Source organism: Pongo abelii, chromosome 7 (genome assembly GCF_028885655.2).
Source record: "Pongo abelii isolate AG06213 chromosome 7, NHGRI_mPonAbe1-v2.0_pri, whole genome shotgun sequence".
Lineage (NCBI taxonomy): Eukaryota > Metazoa > Chordata > Mammalia > Primates > Hominidae > Pongo > Pongo abelii.
This window is the reverse complement of record NC_071992.2, coordinates 58,441,888-58,465,025: the sequence shown is the minus strand read 5'-3', so window position 1 is coordinate 58,465,025 and position 23,138 is coordinate 58,441,888. Positions and strand designations below refer to the sequence as shown.

The 23,138-nt window shown below is 41.3% G+C and overlaps 1 protein-coding gene across 1 annotated transcript in view; it reads right to left on the bottom strand.

Annotated features, from left to right (window-relative positions):
* Nucleotides 1–441: 441 nt before the first annotated feature.
* LOC129060974 (carbonic anhydrase 13-like) overlaps nucleotides 442–23,138 on the bottom strand; it is a 36,613-nt gene continuing 13,916 nt past the window's right edge. The window contains exons 4-7 of the mRNA XM_054561549.2: nucleotides 16,120–16,215; nucleotides 14,857–14,919; nucleotides 14,192–14,347; nucleotides 442–2,049 (exon numbers count right to left, since the gene is read on the bottom strand). Coding sequence (XP_054417524.2) covers nucleotides 1,930–2,049; nucleotides 14,192–14,347; nucleotides 14,857–14,919; nucleotides 16,120–16,215 — 435 coding nt within the window. The 3' untranslated portion in view covers nucleotides 442–1,929. The remainder of the gene's footprint in view (nucleotides 2,050–14,191; nucleotides 14,348–14,856; nucleotides 14,920–16,119; nucleotides 16,216–23,138) is intronic.

Genomic DNA, 23,138 nt, shown 5'->3' with positions numbered 1-23,138 from the left:
ACTCAGTTATTCTATCAACATTACAGAATAAGTTCAATTATTAAAATCTACATTCAAGCCAGGCGTGGTGGCTCACGCCTGCAATTCCAGCAATTTGAGAGGCTGAGGCAGGCAGATCACTTGAGGTCAGGAGTTTGAGACCAGCCTGGCCAACATTGCAAAATCCCAACTCTACTAAAAATACAAAAATTAGCCAAGTATGGTGGCATGTGCCTGTAATCCCAACCACTCAAGAGGCTGAGGCAGGAGAATCCTTTGAACCCGGGAGGTGGAGGTTGCAGTGAGCCACGACCATGCCACTGTACTCCAGCCTTGGTGACAGTGTAAGACTCCATCCAAAAAAAAAAAAACTACATCCAGAGGAAGAGAGATGTAAGAAACAAATCATCAAAATCAAGGAAACTCAGGTAAAGTTATGTCAGGAGATGACAAAAGTGTAGCATGTGTTCAAGTCTTAAATGTGGTTATTAAGTTAATGCTTAGTGTCCCTCCGATTGTAACAGAAAGGGCAAAAGAAACACCACTCTTATCCCCCACCAAAAACAAACAAAAATAAAAGATAATAGGTTAAAATTAAGATCAAGCTCCACCTGATAAAATTAAGAGACTGAGGGACATGTATAAAAAGAAAAGTGAGTTTTGCCATGGAAATGGGTTGAAGGGTTTACGGACCTATTGTATACTTATATGAGACTGAAGTAATTTTTTCCACAAATTGACAGAACAATGACCCACACAAAATTGCTTCCTGCTTTGCTGCCAAAACACCAGGCAAAAATGGGCAACATGTTCTTCATGTCTGAGGGCAGCTCTGACTACACTGGTACTATGTCATATGTTAGTTTCAAACCATGTTAATGTCATAAACTGGCAGGCATTGCATCTTGTCAATTATTAGCCAGTTCATTATTAACATTACTGAGTGAATATTATATATGGTATAATTCATTACAGTGTAAATAGCCATTTATATCCTGGGGAATTCCTCACCAAGACTATATGGAATATTGTTGATCAGTGGAGGAGACCCATTAAGTAGTTTTATCCCATTGCCCTTAACTCTTATATTGTTCATTTTATTAAAGGTATCATGCAATGAGAGTTAGCAATATAATCACTGCAAAAATTATCCTTATAGGAAAACATAACCTACTTTTTATGAATTGGAATAACAAAATATTAAGCAGAATCACTTGTTACAAAAAAAGCATCACAATCCTATCATTTGAGATATAAGTTTCCACCTAACATCATTGAGAGCTGTGACTAATTCAGTCTCTATGGCAAGGTAAAATTTTTAATACGTTCTAAAGTTTGCAATGTTAACTATATTTTCACACAGGTTGAAGTTGGCATATTTCATGGGTTTTAATATATGTCAAACAATGCTTACTGTGAATATCCATGAGTGCAAATAAGAGACAGATAAGTTAGCAAAGAGATCTGGGTCAGCTGGGCTTGATGGCCCATGCCTGAAATCCCAGCACTTTGAGAGGCCAAGGCAGGAGGCCTAGTTTAGGGCAGGAGCTTGAGACCAGCCTGGGCAACATAGCAAGACTGCATTTCTTAAAAAAAATAAATTAATTAAAATTAGCCAGGCATGCTGGTGCATGCCTGTGGTCCTATGTACTCTGGAGGCTGAGGTGGGAGGATCACTTGAGTCCAGGAGATGGAGGCTGCAATTAGCCAAGATTGTACCACTGCAATCCAGCCTAGGTGACAGAGTGAGACTCTATCACTAAAAAAATAAAAAAAAATTAAAGAGAGAGAGAGACAGATCTGGTTTTCTTTGTGACACTGAGGCTCATAGTAAAATGTTTCCTATAAATTAGAATTCCACAAAGGAGATGTTGGCAGATACTTTTGTGCTTTGATTTGTTTCATTGTCTCTCCACAGCCATGTTTGGGGGAGTTCACTGGTGACAATTTTTAATGGAAAGAGGCTCTCACTTTGCGGCCCTTCAGAGGCTGTGGTGGGCGGTGATTGCTCACTAGAAAAGCTGCTGCTTCACCCTCTGCTGTGCACAGGAGACTGCAAAATTTGGCCAGCTGTAGAAGAAGAAAAGAGTTAGCTTCAACATAGAAATTCCCACCAATATTAACGAATTACCCTGCATAAAGAATTAAGATATATCTATAACCAGGAACAAAAAATACTGCAATGAAAATTTTCTGTTACATGTCATATATAATAAAACAACTCTTTTGCTAAATTCTCATCACTGTACAAATACCTACGGGTTCCAAAATTAAATGTATAAGCATTTTTAATTTAAGACCAGCCTGGCCAACAAGAGGAAACATCTAGAGTGTGGTTTATTTCTTATTTTCTTATTTTCTTATTCCTAAAGAGGAAATATTTAGAAATCAGAGAAAGTTTTTCAATGTTTTTCAATCTATAAACACACACACATACATACATTTTATGACAAAAATGAACTCAACTATATATGCTGTTTTGAAACCTAATTTTTTCACTTAGTATATATCCTAGCCATCTTTGCATGCCAATACATATCAACCTACATCACTATTTTTTGTTGCTGAAAACTTTTCTATTATAAATATGTTTTATAAATTTTTAACAATCCCTTGGTGGCTTAATATTATTTATTAAGATTTAGTACAGGTCTAAAGTGAAGTTGGAAAAATTAAAACTAATTTTATCTTCTCAAAAATATGCACCAAAATTATACTGTCAATTAATAAAAGAAAATCTTTGGTGTTTGTTTTATTTTGATGAAGACAAATTATTAGGAATGAGAACCTACATTCTCTAAATTTTGTTAACTATCTAATCTCAGAGTCAAGCAAATTCACATCCTTTAGGTTTTCATCAAATACCTGATGCCTAAAATGTTTCTTGTACAGTACTAACCAGGACAGGGGCAGAGGAGAGAGAGGTCCTTTATAAGAAATAGGCAACAGTTTATAACCATGCTCTATGGCAATAGGATCAACCATCATATATACAAGCAACCATGTTTTCCACATGTGGTATTTTGAGGGTTTTGTTTGTTTGTTTGTTTTTTGAGACAGAGTCTCGCTGTGTCACCAGGCTGGAGTGCAATGGCAGGATCTCAGCTCACTGCAACCTCCACCTCCCAGGTTCAAGCAATTCTCCTGCCTCAGCCTCCCAAGTAGCTGGGACTGACTACAGGCACGTGCCACCATGCCCAGCTAATTTTTGTATTTTTAGTAGAGATGGGGTTTCACCATGTTGGCCAGGATGCTCTCAATCTCTTGACCTCATGATCCGCCCTCCTCAGCCTCCCAAAGTGCTGGGATTACAGGCGGGAGCCACCGCACCCGGCCATTTTGAGGTTTTTTTTTTTAAGTACAGATATGGGAAGGAGACAAGTGTTTACAATGTACTATCACTCATGTTTTATTAGACCAGATCATCATAGCTAAAACCACATGAGGCTGAAGAGAATCTCTGGTCAAGTCAAATAGCAGAGGCTAATAAAATCTAACCTCTGAGACCATAGGAAAGATACCTAGCCTTCTGCAGATCATAACAATCCAGGTCTGTCTGGAGTGGTCATTCCAGGTGGCTGCGCAGGAATTCTGAGTCCTGAATTAAAGCATGAGTCCACAGGCCTCATCAAGCAACCTGCCTCCACAGTGATACCACTGAGTCTTCTGAAGATGTTGGCTTTATTTTTCTCCCACAACCCTAGCTCCTGCCCCTCTGGGAGTTCAACCCCTCTGAAAGTTGATCATGGCTCCCTGTCCCAGTAGCACTTTCAGCTCACCAGTCTAGAATTGGATCTGTCTTCAGCTCCTTCTCTGACCAGCCTGTGTATTTTGGTAAGAGTCCCTAGACCTGTCCTGATATCTCGCCAAACCCCTTCCCCTTATAACTGGGTCTCACAATCATTTAGCCCAGTTAGGTCGACCCTGTATTTGCCAGTCCCCATTCAGATTTGCTTCTGTTGGCTCTGGGTGTCCTCCAATACTGCCCTGGCCTTAAAATGCACATCTCTGGCTGGTTCCCACCAGTCTTGTCCCCTTATGTGGTTCCAGGCCTTATTCAGGCAGCAAAGCTGCACCTCTGTCACTAAAGCTGACTCAGTACCTACAGGTTCCCAGTAGAAACGTTCCCAGTTCAGCCTTGAGGCTGAAGCAGGTATGACCTGTTTTGCTGGTTTCCTTGACTCTAATGCTGAAATTGTAATTTCATTGTGTAGCAACTCCAATAAGCTAAAATACTCTTCTATGGTTCTGTAAATAGCTTTATGCCACTCTCATGCTCAAACCTCTTTGATAGCACTCCACTGCCTGCCAAAATTGAGTAATAATAAAAATAAGTGCTGTTATGGAACATAATGGACTGGGCACTGTGTTAAGTGCTTTACATTACCTCAGTCAAAATACCCCTGTCAATAATATATAATTATCCCCTTTTACAGATGAGAAACTTGAGAGGTAGCTGAGAAGTTTCAATAAATAAGCCATCTTGACAAGCCATGCACTAACCACAGAGAAACTTGTTTTCTGTTTCCTTATTTTCCCCTATCCTTTTAATTTACTTTTTATTACGTAAATGTTCAAAAGTACACAAAGGTAGAAAAAGCAACATCATAAATCACCAGGAATCCACGACCTAGCTTCAACACACAGCCAATTTTTCCATCCGTTCTCCCACCAAAGCTCTTTTTCCATTTGCCATCCTACCCAAACTAGGCTATTTTTAAGCAAATTCCAAACATCGTCTCATTTTAGTGTAAACATTTCCATATACATCCCTATAATACATCACAGTTCTAACATTTTTGTAGGCACCCAAAACAAATGTGTCAGCATGGCTTCCAAGCCCCTTGCCCACGCAGTTCTAACTAACCTTCCTAGATGGATCTATTACGTGCACACGCGTGTCTCACTCTAAGCCAGTTTTGGGAGGGGTGGTCCCAAAGCATCTGAATGAAAATACTTTTGAGTTCATTCTTAAAAATTCAGATCCCTGGACCCTACCCCAAACTTGTGAACTGGAATTTCTAATAAGGCCCAAGGAATCACTTTTTTTTTTTTTTGAGATAGAGTCTCGCTCTGTCACCCAGGCTGGATTGCAGTGGCATAATCTCGACTCACTGCAACCTCCGCCTCCTGGGTTCAAGCGATTCTCATGCCTCAGCGTCTGGAGTAGCTGAGGTTACAGGCAGGCGACACCACGCCCAGCTAATTTTTTTTTTTTTAAGTGGAGACAGGGTTGCGCTATGTTGGCCAGACTGGTCTTGAACTCCTGGCCTCAAGTGATCCTCCCGCCTCAGCCTTTCAAACTGCTGGGTGAAAGATTCTCCCCAGGGCCTGAAAGTTTAAGGGAATGAATAACTTCTCCCTCCTCAGGCCCAGTCCCAAGGTGCAAGGCCACTTGCTCCAGCAGTGTGCATCACCAAGATAGCAGAAGCAGGAAGAGAGCTGGCTGGGAGACACATACCCTCTGAAGACTGAGAGGGAGGCTGTCCGTGTACTATGCAGCAGTCACGTCAGACTGGGATACTTCTGTTTACAGAGGACTATAAAACCTCTGCCCCATCCTCACTTGGGGCTGATGCCATTTTAGGCCTCAGCCCGTCTGCACCACGGCGCTCAATAAAACCTCGTGTTGCTCCACACCACCTCGTGTTCTGTTGGCGTGCTCTTGGGGTTCGAAGTGATACAAGAGCCTTGCATCTGGTATCAGTACCCGCCCTACTGTCCACAGCAGCCCCTCTGAGCTGCTGTGAGTGTTACTGTGTCTGGAATTGGCGGGTTCTTGGTCTCACTGACTTCAAGAATGAAGCTGCGGACCCTCGCCCTGAGTGTTACAGTTCCTAAACGCAGCGTGTGATGTTTGGATGTGCTCGGAGTTTCTTCCTTCTGGTGGGTTTGTGGTCTCGCTGGCTTCAGGAGTGAAGCTACAGACCTTTGCGGTGAGTGTTACAGCTCATAAAGGCAGTGTGGACCCAAAGAGTGAGCAGCAGCAAGATTTATTGCAAAGCAGCAAAAGAACAAAGCTTTCACAGTGTGGAAGGGGACCCCAGCGGGGTTGCCATTGTGGGCTCCAGCAGCCTGCTTTTATTCTCTTATCTGGCCCCACCCACATCCTGCTGATTGGTCCATTTTACAGAGAGCCGAGTGGTCTATTTTGACAGGGCACTGATTGGTGCCTTTACAATCCCTGAGCTAGACACAAAGGTTCTCCAAGTCCCCACCAGAGTAGCTAGATACAGAGTGCTGATTTGTGCATTCACAAACCGTGAGCTAGACACAGGGTGCTCATTGGTGTGTTTACAAACCTTGAGCTAGATACAGAGTGCCAATTGGTGTATTTACAATCCCTTAGCTAGACATAAATGCTCTCCAAGTCCCCACCAGACTCAGGAGCCCAGCTGGCTTCACCCAGTGGATGCTGCACCAGGGCCGCAGGTGGAGCTCCCTGCCAGTCCCAGAGCCATGAGCCAGCACTCCTCAGCCCCTGGGTGGTCGATGGGACCGGGCACCGTGGAGCAGGGGGCGGTGCTTCTCGGGGAGGCTCGGCCGCACAGGAGCCCACGGAGGTTGGGGGGAGGCTCAGGCATGGCAGGCTGCAGGTCCCGAGCCCTGCCCCGCGGGAAGGCAGCTAAGGCCCGGTGAAAAATTGAGCACAGCAGCTGCTGGCCCAGGTGCTAAGCCCCTCACTGCCCGGGGTAGGCGGGCCTGCCCACCGCTGCGGGGCCCACCGAGTCCACGCCCACCCGCAACTGGCGCTGGAACACAAGCACCGCCGGCAGCCCCAGTTGCCGCCCACGCCTCTCACTCCACACCTCCCAGCAAGCTGAGGGAGCCAGCTCCGGCCTTGGCCAGCCCAGAAAGGGGCCCCCACAGTGCAGCCACATGCTGAAGGGCTCCTCAAGTGCCGCCAAAGTGGGAGCCCAGGCAGAGGAGGCGCGTAGAGCGAGCAGGGGCTGCGAGGACTGCCAGCACACTGTCACCTCTCATTATCAGTCTTTCCACTATGGAGGAAAAATACGACAATCCTTTACTTACTATACTTATATAGAAAAATCCTGTTATGGAATCTTAATCAAGGAATGTGTTGAATCAGGGAAAAGTTAATATAAAGTAAAAAATCTAGGAGTATCTGGCAGTCGTAATGGGACTATTTGTCCAAAAGGTAAGCAGTGGCTTTGCTTCACCACAAATGGACAATGGGGAGTAAAAACTCAAGTGCTAGAGGATACAAGGAGAGAACAGATTATAGCCAAAACAAAAGCCAACAACTCCTCTCCAAAATCACCCGTGGCATTTCCATCCCTTTATACAAAACTACAAGCAGACGTATCACTTCCCAAGGCAGAAAAAAACTTGTTTGTACATCTAGGGGAACGCACCGTCCTTACCATGAATGTGTCCAATTGCTAGGTATGCAGGGAAGCCCGTATGAGTCAACAGTGGCCATGGTATGGGATAGACAATCCCCCTTACTTACTAGCATCCCAAAACTCCAGCCTCACTTTCACTCCTCAGGAATGCGCACAGTCCTGGACACTTCCAGTAACAGGGACGGTGTGCATATCCCGCAAGTGGAATGATAAAACTCATCATGCCATAGGTGAAAGCCCCTGTCACCAAACCCTAACAGTCAACGCCTCCACAGCAGAGGGGTGGCCAAAATTACCCCACGGAGCTTGGTCTCCTTCTAACTTAAGCTACCTCAATTATGTCTTGTCAAAAAAGGCCTGATACTGTACAAACACCACAACCCTTATGAGGCATACCCCAGCCTAAGTGCACTGTGGGACAATCCTATGAACACCAGCCACCAATGGATTGCCTCTGACGGATTCCTTTGGATATGTGGAACCCAGGCATACTCATGGCTACCTTATCCCTAGCAAGGTACTTGCTTCCTAGGCACAATTAAACCTGGATTCTTTTTACTTTCAAAGCAGGCGGGCAACATCCTCGGAGTCCCTGTGTATAACCTAGCCAGAGAAAAACAATCCTTGGAGGTAGAAGGGAGCCAAAGATGGCAAGAGGACGAGTGGCCTCCGCAACGGATCATGGAATATTACGGTCCTGCCACTTGGGCTGAGGATGGTTCATGGGGGTTATTGCACTTCCATATATATGCTAAATAGAACAATTAGACTACCAGCTGTTCTAAAGATAATCACTAACCAAACCACCTCAGCCCTAGAAATGCTCTCGTAACAAAACAGGCTACCACTAGACTACTTACTAGCAGAAGAAGGTGGGGTCTATGGTAAGTTTAATATCTCTAATTGCTGTCTTAACATAGATGATAACGGAAAAGCGGTTCTAGAAATCGCTTCAAACATCAGAAAAGTAGCCCATGTATCAGTCCAAACCTGGAAGGGATGGGACCCAACAAACCTTCTAGGAGGGTGGTTCTCTAATTTAGGAGGATTTAAAATACTGGTAGGGACAGTAATCTTCATCACTGGGTTCCTCTTGTTTCTCCCCTGTGTTATCCCACTAGCCACCAAACAATCCAGATGATGCTCCTGCTACAGCGACATGATGGATACGAACCCTTCTCTCAAGAATACCCCAAAAATTAAGTTTTTCTTTTTCCAAGGTGCTCACGCCACCCCTATGTCATGCCTGAAGTAGTTATTGAGAAAGTCATCGCTTTTCCTTTTTTCTATAACCAAATAGACAGGAATGAAAGATTCTCCCTGGGTCCTGAAAGCTGGGCAGGGGGTGAATAACTCCTCCCTCCTTTGGCTCAGTCCCAAGGCACAAGGCCACTGGTGCCAGCAGTGTGCATCAGCAAGATAGCAGAAGCAGGAAGAGAGCTGTCCGGAAGACACATACCCTCTGAAGACCGAGACGGAGGCCGTCCAGGTACTACGCAGCAGTTACATCAGACTGAGACACTTCTTGTTTACAGGAGACTATAAAACCCCTGCCTGCCCTGTCCTCACTTGGGGCTGATGCCATTTTAGACCTCAGCCCGTCTGCACCCAGGCATTCATTAAAACAGCCGGTTGCTCCACACCACCTCGTGTTGTCTGTTGGCGCGCTCTTGGGGTTTGAAACAATACAAGAGCCTTGCATCCCTGGGTGCAGATGGGCTGAGGCCTATGGCGTCAGTCCCAAGTGAGGACGGGGCAGGAGTTTTACAGTTCTCTGTAAACAGGAAGTGTCCCAGTCTGATCTGACTGCTACATAGTACCCAGACTGCCTCCCTGTAGATCTTCAGGGGGTATGTGTCTTCCCGCCAGCTCTCTTCCTGCTTCTGCTATCTTGCTGACGCACGCTGCTGGAGCAAGTGGCCTTGGGCCTTGGGACTGGGCCTGAGGAGGGAAAAGTTATTCATTCCCTTAAGCTTTCAGGCCCCGGGGAGATTCTTTCAGTGGGATTACAGGAGTGAGCCACTGCGCCCAGCCTGAGAAAGAGCTGTTATCCAGACTATATAAAGAACTCTTGCACACAACCCAATGTAAAAATGGACAGGTAATCTGAACAGATACTTAACAAAAGGAGATACATACATAGCCAATAAGCATATAAAAAATGTTCAAAATCATTGGTCACTAGATAAATGCAAATTAAAATCACACACATACCCACTAGAATACCTAAAGTTAGAAAAACTGACAATGCCAAATGCTTGCAGGGGTATGAAGCAACTAGAAATCTCATATGTTGTTGGTGGGAATTTAATATGACACAGCCACTTTAGAAAACAATATAGTAGTAATTTACTCAGCTGGGCACAGTGGCTCATGCCTGTAATTCCAGCATTTTGGGGGGCCAAGGTGGGCAAATCACTTGAAGTCGGGAGTTTGAGACCAGCATGGCTAACATGATGAAATCCTGTCTCTACTAAAAATACAAAAATTAGCTGGGTGTGGTGGCGAGTGCCTGTAATCCCAGCTACTCAGGAGCCTGAGGTAGGACAATCTCTTAAACCCGGGAGGTGGTGGTTACAGTGAACCAAGATCACACCACTGCACTCCAGCCTGGGCAACAAAGCGAGACTCCTTCAGAAAAAAAAAGGAAAAGAAAACAATATAATAGTACTTTACAAAATTAAACAAACATGACCTAGTAATTCCAGTCCTAGGTATTGACACAAGACATATACAAATGTGTCCACACAAAAGTGAGCAAATTACTCCTAATATGCATATATGGATTGCTATTATTCATAATGGCCAAAAATTGAAAGCAAGCCAAATGTCCATCAACTGTGAAATATATTTTTTAAAAATATAATATATCCATACCATGGAATATTACACAGTAATAAAAATTAATGAAATGGGTCAGGTACCATGGGTCACACCTGTAATCCCAGCACTTTGGGAGGCCGAGATGGGTAGATCACTTGAGGCCAGGAGTCCAAGACCAGCCCAGCCAACATGGTGAAACCTCATCTCTACTAAAAATACAAAAATTGGCCGGGCGTGGTGATGCATGCCTGCAGTTCCAGCTACTCAGGAGGCTGAGGCAGCAGAATCACTTGAACATGGGAGGCAGAGGTTGCAGTGAGCCAAGATCTCACCACTCCACTCCAGCCTGGGCAACAGAGCCAGACTCTGTCTCAGGAAAAAAATAAAATAAAATGGGTGAATCTTAAAAAGATTATACCAGTAAAAGAACTCAAACACAAAAATCTACTGTATGACTCATTTAAATTCTAGTGACAGCACATCAGTAGTTGCCTAGGACTATGGTGAAGAAGGTAAAGGACTGCAAAAGAGCACCAGAAAATTTTTGGCTGAGATCTCTATCTTTTATTTATTTATTTTGAGATATAGTCTTGCTCTGTTACCCAGGCTGGAGTACAGCGGCACAATCTGGGCTCACTTCAACCTTGCCTCCCAGGTCCAAGCGATTCTCCTGCCTTGGCCTCCTGAGTAGCTGGGATTACAGGCACGCACCACCATGCATGGCTAATTTTTGTATTTTTAGTAGAGATGGGGTTTTACCATGTTCACCAGGCTGGTCTCGAACTCCAGACCTTAGGTGATCCACCTGCCTTGGCCTCCCAAAATGCTAGGATTAGAGCTGTGAGCCACCGCGGTGGTTGAGAACTGTATCTTGATTGTAGTAGTTGTAGCATGTCTATATACAGTTACCAAAATCAGCAACCACACACTTAAAATTCATGAGTTTCACTGCATGCAAATAATATCATAATAAACAAAAGAGGGTTGTTTTTCTTTAAAAGGAGAGTAGAAACAAAGCCAAGTATTTTGCACATTGAATTTCAGCTAAGTAACCCAATTTTGATGATTTAGGATAACCCAAAGAGACTTGTTAAGAGAAGCTGTCCCTCCAGAGAAAATGACAGACTTGTCTTCAAAAGGATCAGAAAATAGTACATTTATCACTCACTGGCATGGCAGTTGAGAATTTAGTCCTCAATGAGTGACTCGGAGAGAGAAAAATGGACTTAAATCAAGAAAAAGAAAATGAAAAACATCTGATTTGCCCCTTAGGTCAAACTGTGACTTGGCAAGAAATTGTGGAGAAAACCCTAGGAAAAAATCCGGAAAACACTACACTTAGTATTCATATCTCCTTAGGCATTTCTTGATTGTGACAGTATCTCAGACTTACCTTGTTTTTGATGACCTTGGCAGTTTTAACGACCTTGAGAATACTGACTATTTTATAGAATGTCCCCTGACTGGATTTTGCCTGGTATTTTTTCATGGTTAGACTGGGACTGAATTTTTTTTCTTTTGCTTTATTCTTTAACTTTTAAAACTACCACAATATCAGATTTTAATAAATTGAATTGTTACTCAAATAACTTTCTCAATTTGGTTAAAAACTAAAATACGTGAAAGTGTTCCTACTATAGGAGATTTAAGTCAATGCTCCAAAGTGAATTAACAATCACTTCAGAGCTCTAAAACAGAGCTATTATTTTATATACTGCTCTGCATAAAAGCCACATTGATAATAGTAATCCATTGAGCCTCAGATAAGACAAAGTAGTGAATCCTCAGCTAGGCACTCACAATTCCTAAACTTGCAGGTAGATATTTTTAATAAGGTTAACTTTATTATTTTTAAGGAACTAAACTATATATTTTGATATATTCTCTTCCAAATCACTGGTGGATTGAAAACAAAAAACAAAACTAAACAAAAAGTTATTTTCCAAGTGGCTTTAAGAAATAACAGCATCCTTGAGATAGAGGGAAAACATGATTCCCTTATTAACTACCTTGATGCTATAGTTTATTCATTCTTAATATTATTCAGTTCAAATTTAATAAAGAAATATAAAAGTAAACCATTTAGCATGTGACAGGGAGAAAAATGAATTTCCTTATTAAGGACTCTGAATCAGTAACAGGTCATTTTTCTCATGATACAATGATAGAAAAAATTCACAGGAGTTTTCATGTCAGTCAAGCTCTGGATTTCTATACAGACCTTTGTAAAATGTTTTAAAAATGTATGCACTAGGTTATTATTTGCCTTTAATCCTAGAGACAAGGTCAACAAGGAGAAACACCCAACAAAAGGAAGGATGTGTTCAGTGTCCCAAGGGGAAATGCTGCCTGAAATGATCTCGGTAAAGGTGGGCCAGCTCTGGTATCATTAGGAGGAAAAATAAACAGGTAGGCAGGTGGGCAAGCCCAGTACATGTGTACTTTATTAGCTGCAAAAATTACTAGACTATGTTCATGCTAAGATACTGCACCTAATTCAAAAAGAACAACAAAAACAAAACCAGTGAAGAAGCACAGCATCCAAGAACACACAGCATCCACCCATCAGATTGTCCAGCCCCATGGTTCAGCGCTCCAAGCACAGTTTCTGAACATTAAAGACTGGATATCCTGGCTAGGTGCAGTGGCTCATGCCTGTAGTCCTAGCACTTTGGGAGGCCGAAGCAGAAGGATCATTTGAGGCCAGAAGTGGATCACTTCAAGACCAATCAGAGCAATAATGCAAGACCCTGTCTACACAAAATTTATCAAAAAAAATAAGCCAGGCATGGTGGCATGCACCTGTAGTTCAAGCTACGTGGGAGGCTGAGGCAGGAAGACGAATGGCTTGAGCCCAGGAGTTCAAGGTTGGGGTGAGGTATGGTTGCACCGACTCCACACCAGCATGGCTGACAAACTGGGTATCCTGAGTCTAGCAGACTCTTGGCCTACAGGGGAAGCTCCATAAGTTTTTAACAGAAGAATGAGTGAGTAGATGTCTACACAGAAAGAGCCTCCCCACAGCCTCTCTGCAAACGCTTAAGTATTAAGCCCCTGAGACAACCCAACAAAAGTTTTTGTCAACAAATGCCAAAAGATCAACAATTCCTTCTCTCCCTCTCATTCCCCTCCCCTTTCTCTCTCTTTCCTCTTCTTATAATTATAGTAAGAACACTTAAATGCGATCCACCCTCTTAACAAAAAAAATTTTTTTGAGACAAAGTCTTGCTCTGGAATGCAGCAGCGTGATCCTGACTCACTGCAGCATCCACCTCTTGGGTTCGAGCAATCCTCTCACCTCAACCCCTTGAGTAGCTGGGACTATAGGCACGCATCACCACACCTGGCTACTTTTTGTATTTTTCGTAGAGACAGGGTTTTACCCAGGCTGGTCTCGAACTCCAGGACTCAAGCGATCCACCCACCTCAGCCTCCCAAAGTGCTGAGATTACAGGCAGGATCCACTGTGCCCAGCCTACCCACTTAACTAGCTTTTAAGCGTACAAAACAACAACTTCTGACACTTAGCAGGCACACATTTCTTAGGGCACTGCACCAATCACTGTCCTCAAGTTTCACTTGGAAATTTGTAGAAGCAGGTGTGGGGACTAAGGTCAGAAAGAAAAATGTCACCTTCTACAAGTAGCCTCTCTCTGATTTTTTTGTTTGTATCTCAGCCTGTTTATATCCCCATTTTTTGTTTGTTATCTCAGCCTGTTTATATCCCCATATCAAGCAAACAGCAACAAAACAAAAGCAAATGATTATAGTGCTCAAAATGATGCTTCACTTTCATCAGTGTTGCTATGTACATTTCTAAGAAGTGGCAAATAAATCATCTAATCACAGGTCAAATACGAAAGGGACATAGATCTCATCTAGCCCAACCACCCATCTGATGAATAAAGGGAAAACACAGACTTCAAAACACAGCAGAAATTAAGGGCAGGGTTGAAAAAAACAAAACAAAAAGCCCAGTTTCCTCTGAGGGAATCAGTATCAACCTGGAAGAGATGATGTACCTGTTGAGAGCTGATGTTTATAGGTTGCTTTAAAACAATCCATGTGACACTCTCAAGAAGAGGTGGAACTGTAAGAGAACCAGGATATGTCCAGTAGTCCCAGGATGGTGGAAGCAGAGATAATGGGTCAAAATTTGTGAATCGAGTTTGTTTACCCTGGGGGAACATACAGAATTCCCACAAATTACAATGGGATAGCTTTACATAGACTTCAAAAAACATACATCCATGCACATCCATTATAATTCCATCAACAATATAGAATATCTGCATCTAGAATTATCTAATATCTTCCTTTAGTATCTTTAAAAAAGCATCTATCCTCATCTTAAAAATTTTAGATAAAGTAACATATAGATTTATTTAAGAAGCATAAGGTTTGTTTTAATATAAGTGGTCCCTTAAATGTGTTACAATTAAAGTCTTACTCTAATATAATACCAGAGACTAATTGTGCATAAGTATATTTATTCATGTTTATTTTAGGTAATTTAAGACCTTTACATTCAAAAGATAAATGGTAATAGGTTACTTCTGCTTTTTTTCATCAAGTATGTTGCAAACGTCAAAGCAGGCAGCGTATGTCTAAGTCTTTCAAGGGAGCTAAGAGACTGTGGAAGAGAAAAGAAATATGTTAATTATTAACAAATAGTAATTCATTTTACCTTTTCTTTAATGGAATCCAAAATGTCAGTAATCTTTTGCAGTCGGGAATTAGGTTCACCAATCTAAAAACATGAAATTTCAAAGGAAATGGTTACTGTAGCAGATCAAGTCTGAATCACTCAATTTCAGCCACTATTTTAAAATTATTTTTTTAAAAAAAACCTTAGCCAGCACAGAACATACAGTGATTGTTCTATAACAAAGCTTCTCTTTTACCTGCAGGCCGTATCATGCCAGAAGGATCTGAACAACAAGATAATATTACAGGGTTCCTGTACTGAACTTTCAGCTTAGTCCCAAAACTAATAGTAACAGCTTAATATTTGTTAAGTTTTATCAGTGTTTAAGATGTAGGTTAACTTGAGAGAAACTTTGCATAAGACAGTCTAACAAATAACCTGTACTACTAAGCTAGATGTAACAGTCAGCCCCTCAATTCAAATGGACAATGGTGGCATCAAAATACTAGATGCAAACATGTCACACTTGCAGCCTAAAATGATTTGAGGTCCCAAATCAAGGGAATATATCATCATAAGCAAACTCATCATAAATTATAGATACACAAATGACCCTCTTTTCATTATTACAGATATTCTGAATCTACCTGAAGGATTTAAAGCACGCGGATCCTGCCGCAACCACCCCTACTTGGTGTCCAAAGGCAAGGAATTGTTGCCATCCATGAAGCATTCTCTGTTCATGAGTTACAACACATGGAGAGTATGGGGTGTGACAAAGGGGCACGCCTACAAGAATGTGGAGGCAGAGGGAGGTGAGAAGCCCAACCTGTTCCCAGGTATGATGACAATAATTGTCTAACCACACGTGAATATTAGATTAAAGGAAATACAATAAAATTTTTTTAAAAACCAGTGAGCACATTGGGACAATATGTCATTGTGGTGAGATGAGTGTTTCAAGAATCAGGAGCTTGAACTTTATTCTGTCCTCAATAGTATACAATTAGGAAGAGCCCAGAATAAATGTTTTCTTCCAGTATCTCAGTTGTTATTTCTGCTGCTATTCTTGATGTTGATGCTGGTATTGTTATTCACATAAAAATGATCAATGGACAATAAGAAGACTTATAAGACAATGCTCCTAAATGAATATATAATTTTTAAATATTCATTTCAAAAGGAAAATGCTACACCTAAAATGAATTTACTATTAAATAAGATGGTTGAATGTCTACATCGTGACTGAAGCTCTTTATTCAACAAGGCTGATCATTTAAAATGAAAACAGTAGATTCTTACCTGTAAAAACACTCCCAAGACAGCCAGTCCATCTGGTTCACGAGCTGCCTCAACAAAGCTGGGGTATTTGTCTGAATTCCAATGAACAACATGGAGCTGAAAGGGAGATATACAACATAGTAGGAATGTTTTGTTAGACATCCTGAAAAACATAAATGCAAATAAAACATTTACAAATTTTCTGGTGCTGTACACTTATGTATAATGTATTTATCACAAGAATCTTGGACAGAATCCTCTTATTTATTTTTGTCCAAAAGTGAAAGTTCATGCAGTGAAGGATCACAGTCACTTAACTAGCCTGTGGTGCACTATATTAAAGACTATATAGAATGCCTTGAGCATCCTAGCCGGACATGGTAGTACATGACTGTAGTCCCAGCTACTTAGGAGGCTGAGGCAGGAGAATCACTTGAACCCAGGAGGTGGAGGTTGCAGTGAGCTGAGATTGTGCCACTGCACTCCAGCCTGAGTGACAGAGCGAGACTTCGTCTCAGAAAATAAATAAATTTTTTAAAAAGCCTTGAACATCCTTCACAGCCCCTCCAGCCCTAACAAACTCCAGCCATTGCTCCCAAGTAACTGGAGACTCCTCCATGTCTTCCACAGATGAGACTGCAATGGAAGAGCCTCAGATCAGATCCCAGCCGGCAGTAAAGTCCATGGAAGAGGCCTGAGCTCACAGGTGGGTGCAGAAGTCAACCTCCTACACGGTAGGTTTTCCAGGACAATCCCGCTACCAAGGACAGTGAGGCTGTTTCTAAAACTGCCCAGTTAAATGTTTACTACCTGTCATTTTAAGACTATTTATTGCTTGAAAACACAAAGTCTCCTTTTCTTCTTAAGTAGCATTCAAACTTTTTTATTAAGAGCATTTTAAATTGGCAAATCATAACTGTATACATTTATGGGGCACAATGTAATGTTTTAATACATGTGTAAATGTGGAATGATTAAATCAAACTAATTAACATATTTGTCATCTCACACATAAAAATGCTTATCATTTTGATACATTTACCACGTTCTATGAATATGTTTAGATACTTTGCTGAGAGCAAGTTTCAATGGGGGAAAAAGAGGTAGAAAACGGGAGGGTAGCTGGTGCTACTAAGGAGGGGGATAAAACAAGGGGGAAGGGAAAGAGGTGGGGGGCCTGGAACTCTGGAAAACAGACTTCACCCACCCCTTACAACTCTACTCATATGCAAGTGGCCTTATGCAACACCAAAAGGTATCCTAAATGTTTTACCATTGCAAGCAATACAGTATCTCGAACACACCCACAAGGGTGAAAGATTTCAGAATAATGATAAAGGAGAAAACACTTTTGGGGAGTCTTCCCCAAAAGGACAAACTGAGATAGAAGCCAAAGGGCAATGCGACATGCCCAAAAGATTTAGCTACGATCATAAATGGTGATCAAGCCATGGTGTCCAAGGACCTGATATGAGGGAATGCTTCAGACAAGATCTCCTTCTAATGAATCCCTTTTGTTTATCAGGGAGGAAATTCTTATGTGAGCCTTCATGCCCAAATCATCTTTCTAGCTGACTGTTACAGAGAGGATTTAGCATATTCAAATACATGTTTATCCCATCCTTTAAATGTAACTCTATGTCTTACAGGCAATTTATACGAGATAATTTCTGGATAGATAACAATTATCATAAACAGTCAACTATAAAACAGTGCACCATCCACAAATGATCAAGGAAGACTGTGCAATATCAGGCTAGTAATATAAAAGTGGATTCCTGTAGTGCCATGTTCCAAGTTGGTGTGAGATAGTTGGGGGAGGAAAGAAACCTGAAAACACCGAGTGATGAAACAGAATTCATTTGGCTCACATGAGACAGATGACATTCACTGTCAGGGAAGGGCTGATAAGGATGTTAAAATTGTTTTAAGTGGCTCCGTGCCAATGCACCAGTTCTCTCAGTAAGAGATGAGACCAAAGAGAGAAAGATATAGAATGACTTCGTTAGGATCGCAACCAGAACTGATCAAAAAATGAATGTGTAACTAAAGAGAGATGAATGGATATATATATATATATATCCATTCTGCTAGATAAAAGTACAACTATTTAAACTATGATGGGAAACTAGGCCAAGAAAATATTTTTCTTTCTCTCCTACACACCTTAACTGGCAACAATACCTTCACAGAGGAACTGATACCACTTCTATTAGCATTTATATTGTAATTAAAACATTAAAAAAATAGCAAACTCACATTTCCTGACTAACAATAACTAGAGCAGTGATTTGAGCTGAATGACAAGAAATTGTAACCACTACAAAAATGAAAATTAGATTCTTCCCTACTGGCAACTAATTTCTAAATAATAATATTAAAATTTAGCAGCTTCAAATTGCATATTAGTGGTATGCAGAATATACTGCCAAATACTATGTCAAAAATCCATGATGAATATTGAAATCAGTTTCATTATTAGCTGCATATTTAAAATGCTTGCTATATAGTCTGCCTAAACTTTCATTAGATAAAGTTCCAAACACAGAATGGACGATTAGCCTAGTTTTGTAGATGCCTAACGTTTGGGATTAAACTTTTCTTGATTTAGATCACTTTAATCTCTCTGTAATATTATAAACCATCATATTAGGCCTAAAATTAAAGTTGTATATGTTGCAACTTTAAATGTCTTTTTTCTTTCTTTCACTTCTTCTTTTTACTCACAAGGGAACATAACTTGATGATGATCATGAACTTCGTACAAAAGTGGCTGGAAAAACTAATCAACTCTTTGGAATCACGGAGCCGAGCACAAAGGGGTTCTTTTGAATGTGAAACCAAATGCAAGGACTCCCAAATGCCCCCATCTCCAGCCTTGACCTTTTCTTAAACTGGAAGTTTTTATCCAATAGCCTACTTGAACATGAGCCTAGAATGCCTAACAGACATCTCAAACTTAACCTGTCTAAAACAGAGAGTGAATTCCTCTCTGCAACCTTCTCCTTCCCAGACTTGCACATTTCAGTAAATGGCACCACCAGCCTCTGATATGCTTACACCGAAACCTTAAGAGTGTTTCTAAACTCCTCTTTTTCCTTCCTTCAATCATGACATCCTTTTCATCAGCAAACCCTATTGACTTTATCTCCCAAACATCATAGATTTGTCCAGCTCTCTTCGTCTCCACCACCCCCAGAGTCCAAATTACTGTCACTGCTCACTTGAATGACTTCCATAACCTTCTAGTTTTTCTCCCTACATCAACATTTGCCTGACAACAGCCTCCTCTCCACCCAGCAGCTAGTTATATTTTGTAAAATATAAAGCAGAACATGTCATTCCCCGATCAAAACCTTCCATTGTCTTCCTCCCACTGCGTTACAGATAAACTTCAGACTGCTTACAATCCCCAACAGCACCCGATGTGGCATGGTCCCTGCCTGCCTCTCTGGGACAGAGCACATAACTTTTCCTTTCTCATTAACTCCAATCCTAATAGGCCAATGACTTTCTCCTCTTGAACATGCCAGCCTCACTCCCTGCCTTAGAGCACTTGTGCTTGCTGCTCCACTTCCTGGAATGCTCTCTCTAGATTTTTCTCATAGTGCTTTCTTCTTATCATTCAGTCTCAATTCATGTATCACCTCAAAGAAGCTTTTCCTAAGCCCTCAGCCCCTCTACCAAATCACATGGTATTGTTCCCATCAAAGAACTTACCATGCACCATTTATTTATTTGTTTATTGTCTACCTCTCCCACCCCACCAACCCTGAGGTTTGACCCAGACTTTCTCTATCTGCATTTCCTATCTCAACCCAGAAACATGGATCCTGCCCTCCCTCACTCTCAAACCCACCAAATGACAAATGCCACTAAAGCTGCCACTGCCAGCCAGCCAGCCTCCACCTGCACTCTCATTTATTGCCTGGAACTTTCCCCAAAAGTTTCCTCCAAAGCTCCCCTTAGCCACTCCTGCTTCCATCCAATCTATTCTCAAACACTAGTTGAATTATTTTTGAAATGCAAATATCACCACTTTCCAATGCAAAGCCTTTCAGTGGCTTCCCATTGCACTTAGAATCACCTTCATAAATCTTACCAGGACTTACCTCAGTAAGATCAGGCCCTTCCCAGCCTCTCCAACTTTGCCTCTGACAACTCTCCCCTTCATTCTCCATGCTCTAACTACACTGTTAAAGGCCATACTGTTTTTCAAATGTGTGATCCTCCTTCCCAACCCACGTCCTCACACATGATTTTATGCAAAACCACTGCTGTCTCCCCACTTGACCTGGTTCCCTCCCCTTCATCCAAACCAGGTTTTAAGTTAAACCAGGTTTAACTTAAAACGGATGCCTATCCCACAGGACAGCATTTTCTGACCTCAAATATGTGTGAGGCTGCACTCCTTTCAGGGTAAGCATCAGTAAGCTGTGTAAAGATTAGGAGCATGGTTGATTCTCAATGAATTCTTACTGAGTGAAAGAATGAATGAATATATAAGCCAATGAAATAAGAAGCAATCATCCCTCCTTGGCCTCCTGAAGTGCTGTGATTACAGGCACGAGTCACTGCACCCAACCTTGGAATTGTACACTGTTCCTTAACATGCATTCAAGGCTATTTCTTATTTCATTGACAGAGTCTGGCCATCTTGCCTAGGCTGGTCTGAAACTCCTGGGCTGGGATTACAGGCATGAGCCACTGCACCCACCCTTGGAATTGCATACTGTTCTTTAATATGCATTCAAGGAGTTTCAGACCAGCCTAGGCAAGATGGCCAGACTCTGTCTCTACAAAAAATAAAAAATAATTACCCAGATGTGGTGGTGCCCACCTGTGGTCCCAGTTGCTCTGGAGGCTAAGGTGGGAGGATCCCTTGAACCCAGGAGGTCAAAGCTACAGTGAGCCATGTTTGTACTGTGGCACTCTAGCCTGGGCAACAGATCGACAGCCTATCTCAAAGAAAAAGAAAGAGAAAAGAAAATCTATTCCAAGCTTTATCCACAAAGCTTTATCTTTCAATGCTGGCGCTGGTCATAGTTTCTTTGTTAGATTCTCTCATATAAAAAAAAAATATATATATATATATATAATATATATATATATATATACTGTCCGGGCACGGTGGCTCATGCCTGTAATCTGAGCACTTTGGGAGTCCGAGGCAGACAGATCACCTGAGGTTGGGAGTGCGAGACCAGCCTGACCAACATGGAGAAACCCTGTCTCTACTAAAAATACAAAATTAGCCAGGCATGGTGGCGCATGCCTGTAATCCCTGCTACTCGGGAGGCTGAGGCAGGAGAAGCACTTGAACCAAGGAGGCGGAGGTTGCAGTGAGCTGAGATCACACCATCGCACTGTAGCCTGTGCAACAAGAGCAAAACTCGTGTCTCAAAAAAAAAAAAAATACTGTTTGTTTAAAGCATGTATAAAAATATATGTCTTGAAATATACTTAAAAATTCCAAGGTACTTCCGATTTGTGTAATATTTACCTGGAGGACTCATACTTAGGTGTCTTAACATGAATTGAGTCTCCAAGGTCTCCATGTGAAACAAAAGAAGGGAAAATAATTATCTGGAATGTTGTAAGTTGTACCTAAGTTTTTTAATAAGTGAAATTTGCATTACAAATTTTTTCCATTCATAAATACATAAGTGAACCAAAGGTTTTGGTCCTTTCCTTCACTGGTTTGCTTTAAAATAAATAAAAAAAAAAGATAATGATTTATTGCATAACAACAACAACAAAAAGTCTTTATCTACAAAAATGGCCCTTGATCTACAGGTAAGGATTCTGAGCCTCTGATATATGTCAGGAGGACCCTTTTCAGGAAACTACTTGCCAGCTGGCAGAAAACCTAAGCCTCTCTGAGGATGTAGTACTTTCAAGTTTATTAAAGTACAAGGTGTAACCACACACAGCATTTTGACCAATTTTCCTGAGTTGCTAAGGAAAATGAGAGACCAGTGATCCAAAGCAACCAGTAATTAGTCCCGAGGGCACTTTTGACATTTAGAACATGTTATATTCAAAACATAAAACTTTATACAAATTCAGCAGTCCCACTTTCAACCTTCTTGACATAGTTTGTCCACCATCATAAAAAACTTTGTCACATAATTGTACATATAATTAACAGTTTTATTATCTTGACTCATTTCAAAAGAGTATGGGACTGTAGTATTAGAGTGGGTGTGGGGGAGTGGGTGCTGGATTTGCAGATCATTTGGTAATGTCCTCATTATTTGGATGAAGAAACTGAAGTCAAGACAATTAAAGTGATTGTCCTAAACTCAAAAAATGGCTCTTACAACTAGAACTCCTACTTTTTTCTAAGATAAATTTGTTAACTAATTAAAAATAATATATATTCAAAAAAAAAAAACTTTGTATGTACATTTTATTTCTCTACCCTGAGGACAGAGAAGGTTCCATACCCTAAAGCTACTTGGCTTCAAACACAAGTGATTTAGTGGCAAAGCAAATGTTTTGGATGATAACCTTAAAGGGCAGAGGTACATGTCAATGGAAGAGTGAAACTGGAAAAAAGTTCTGATTGTTGGATTTCTCTGAACAGCAGGGCTTTACGGGGCATCTAAACTCTACAGCTCAGTAACCATGAGAACATGAAGAAAAATTGCACTTGCCTGATAACTTAGCTCTGTCTTGCCTAGGCAACTCAGAAACCAAATTATTTTCACGTGAATAGTATTGATTGCGTCATATAATTCACTTTCATCTCATGGTAAATTAGGTGTTAGTAATATTTAATCATATTAAACTTGAAGCTTATTATGCTTTGTTCTTTAACCAGAGGATTAAAAGAAGTAGAGCATTGTTTTAATCCAGATCCTCCACAGAGTATTATTAGTGAATACAATTATAAGGAAAAAGGAGTAGAAACAACTCAATGAATGCTTTGTTGTGTTATGATTTACCAATAAGCTGAATAACAGAGATTTTTATTTTATACCTGTAAATATAGAGTTTAGAAGAGTTTGTCTTTTTTTTTTTCCTCAGTGAAACTT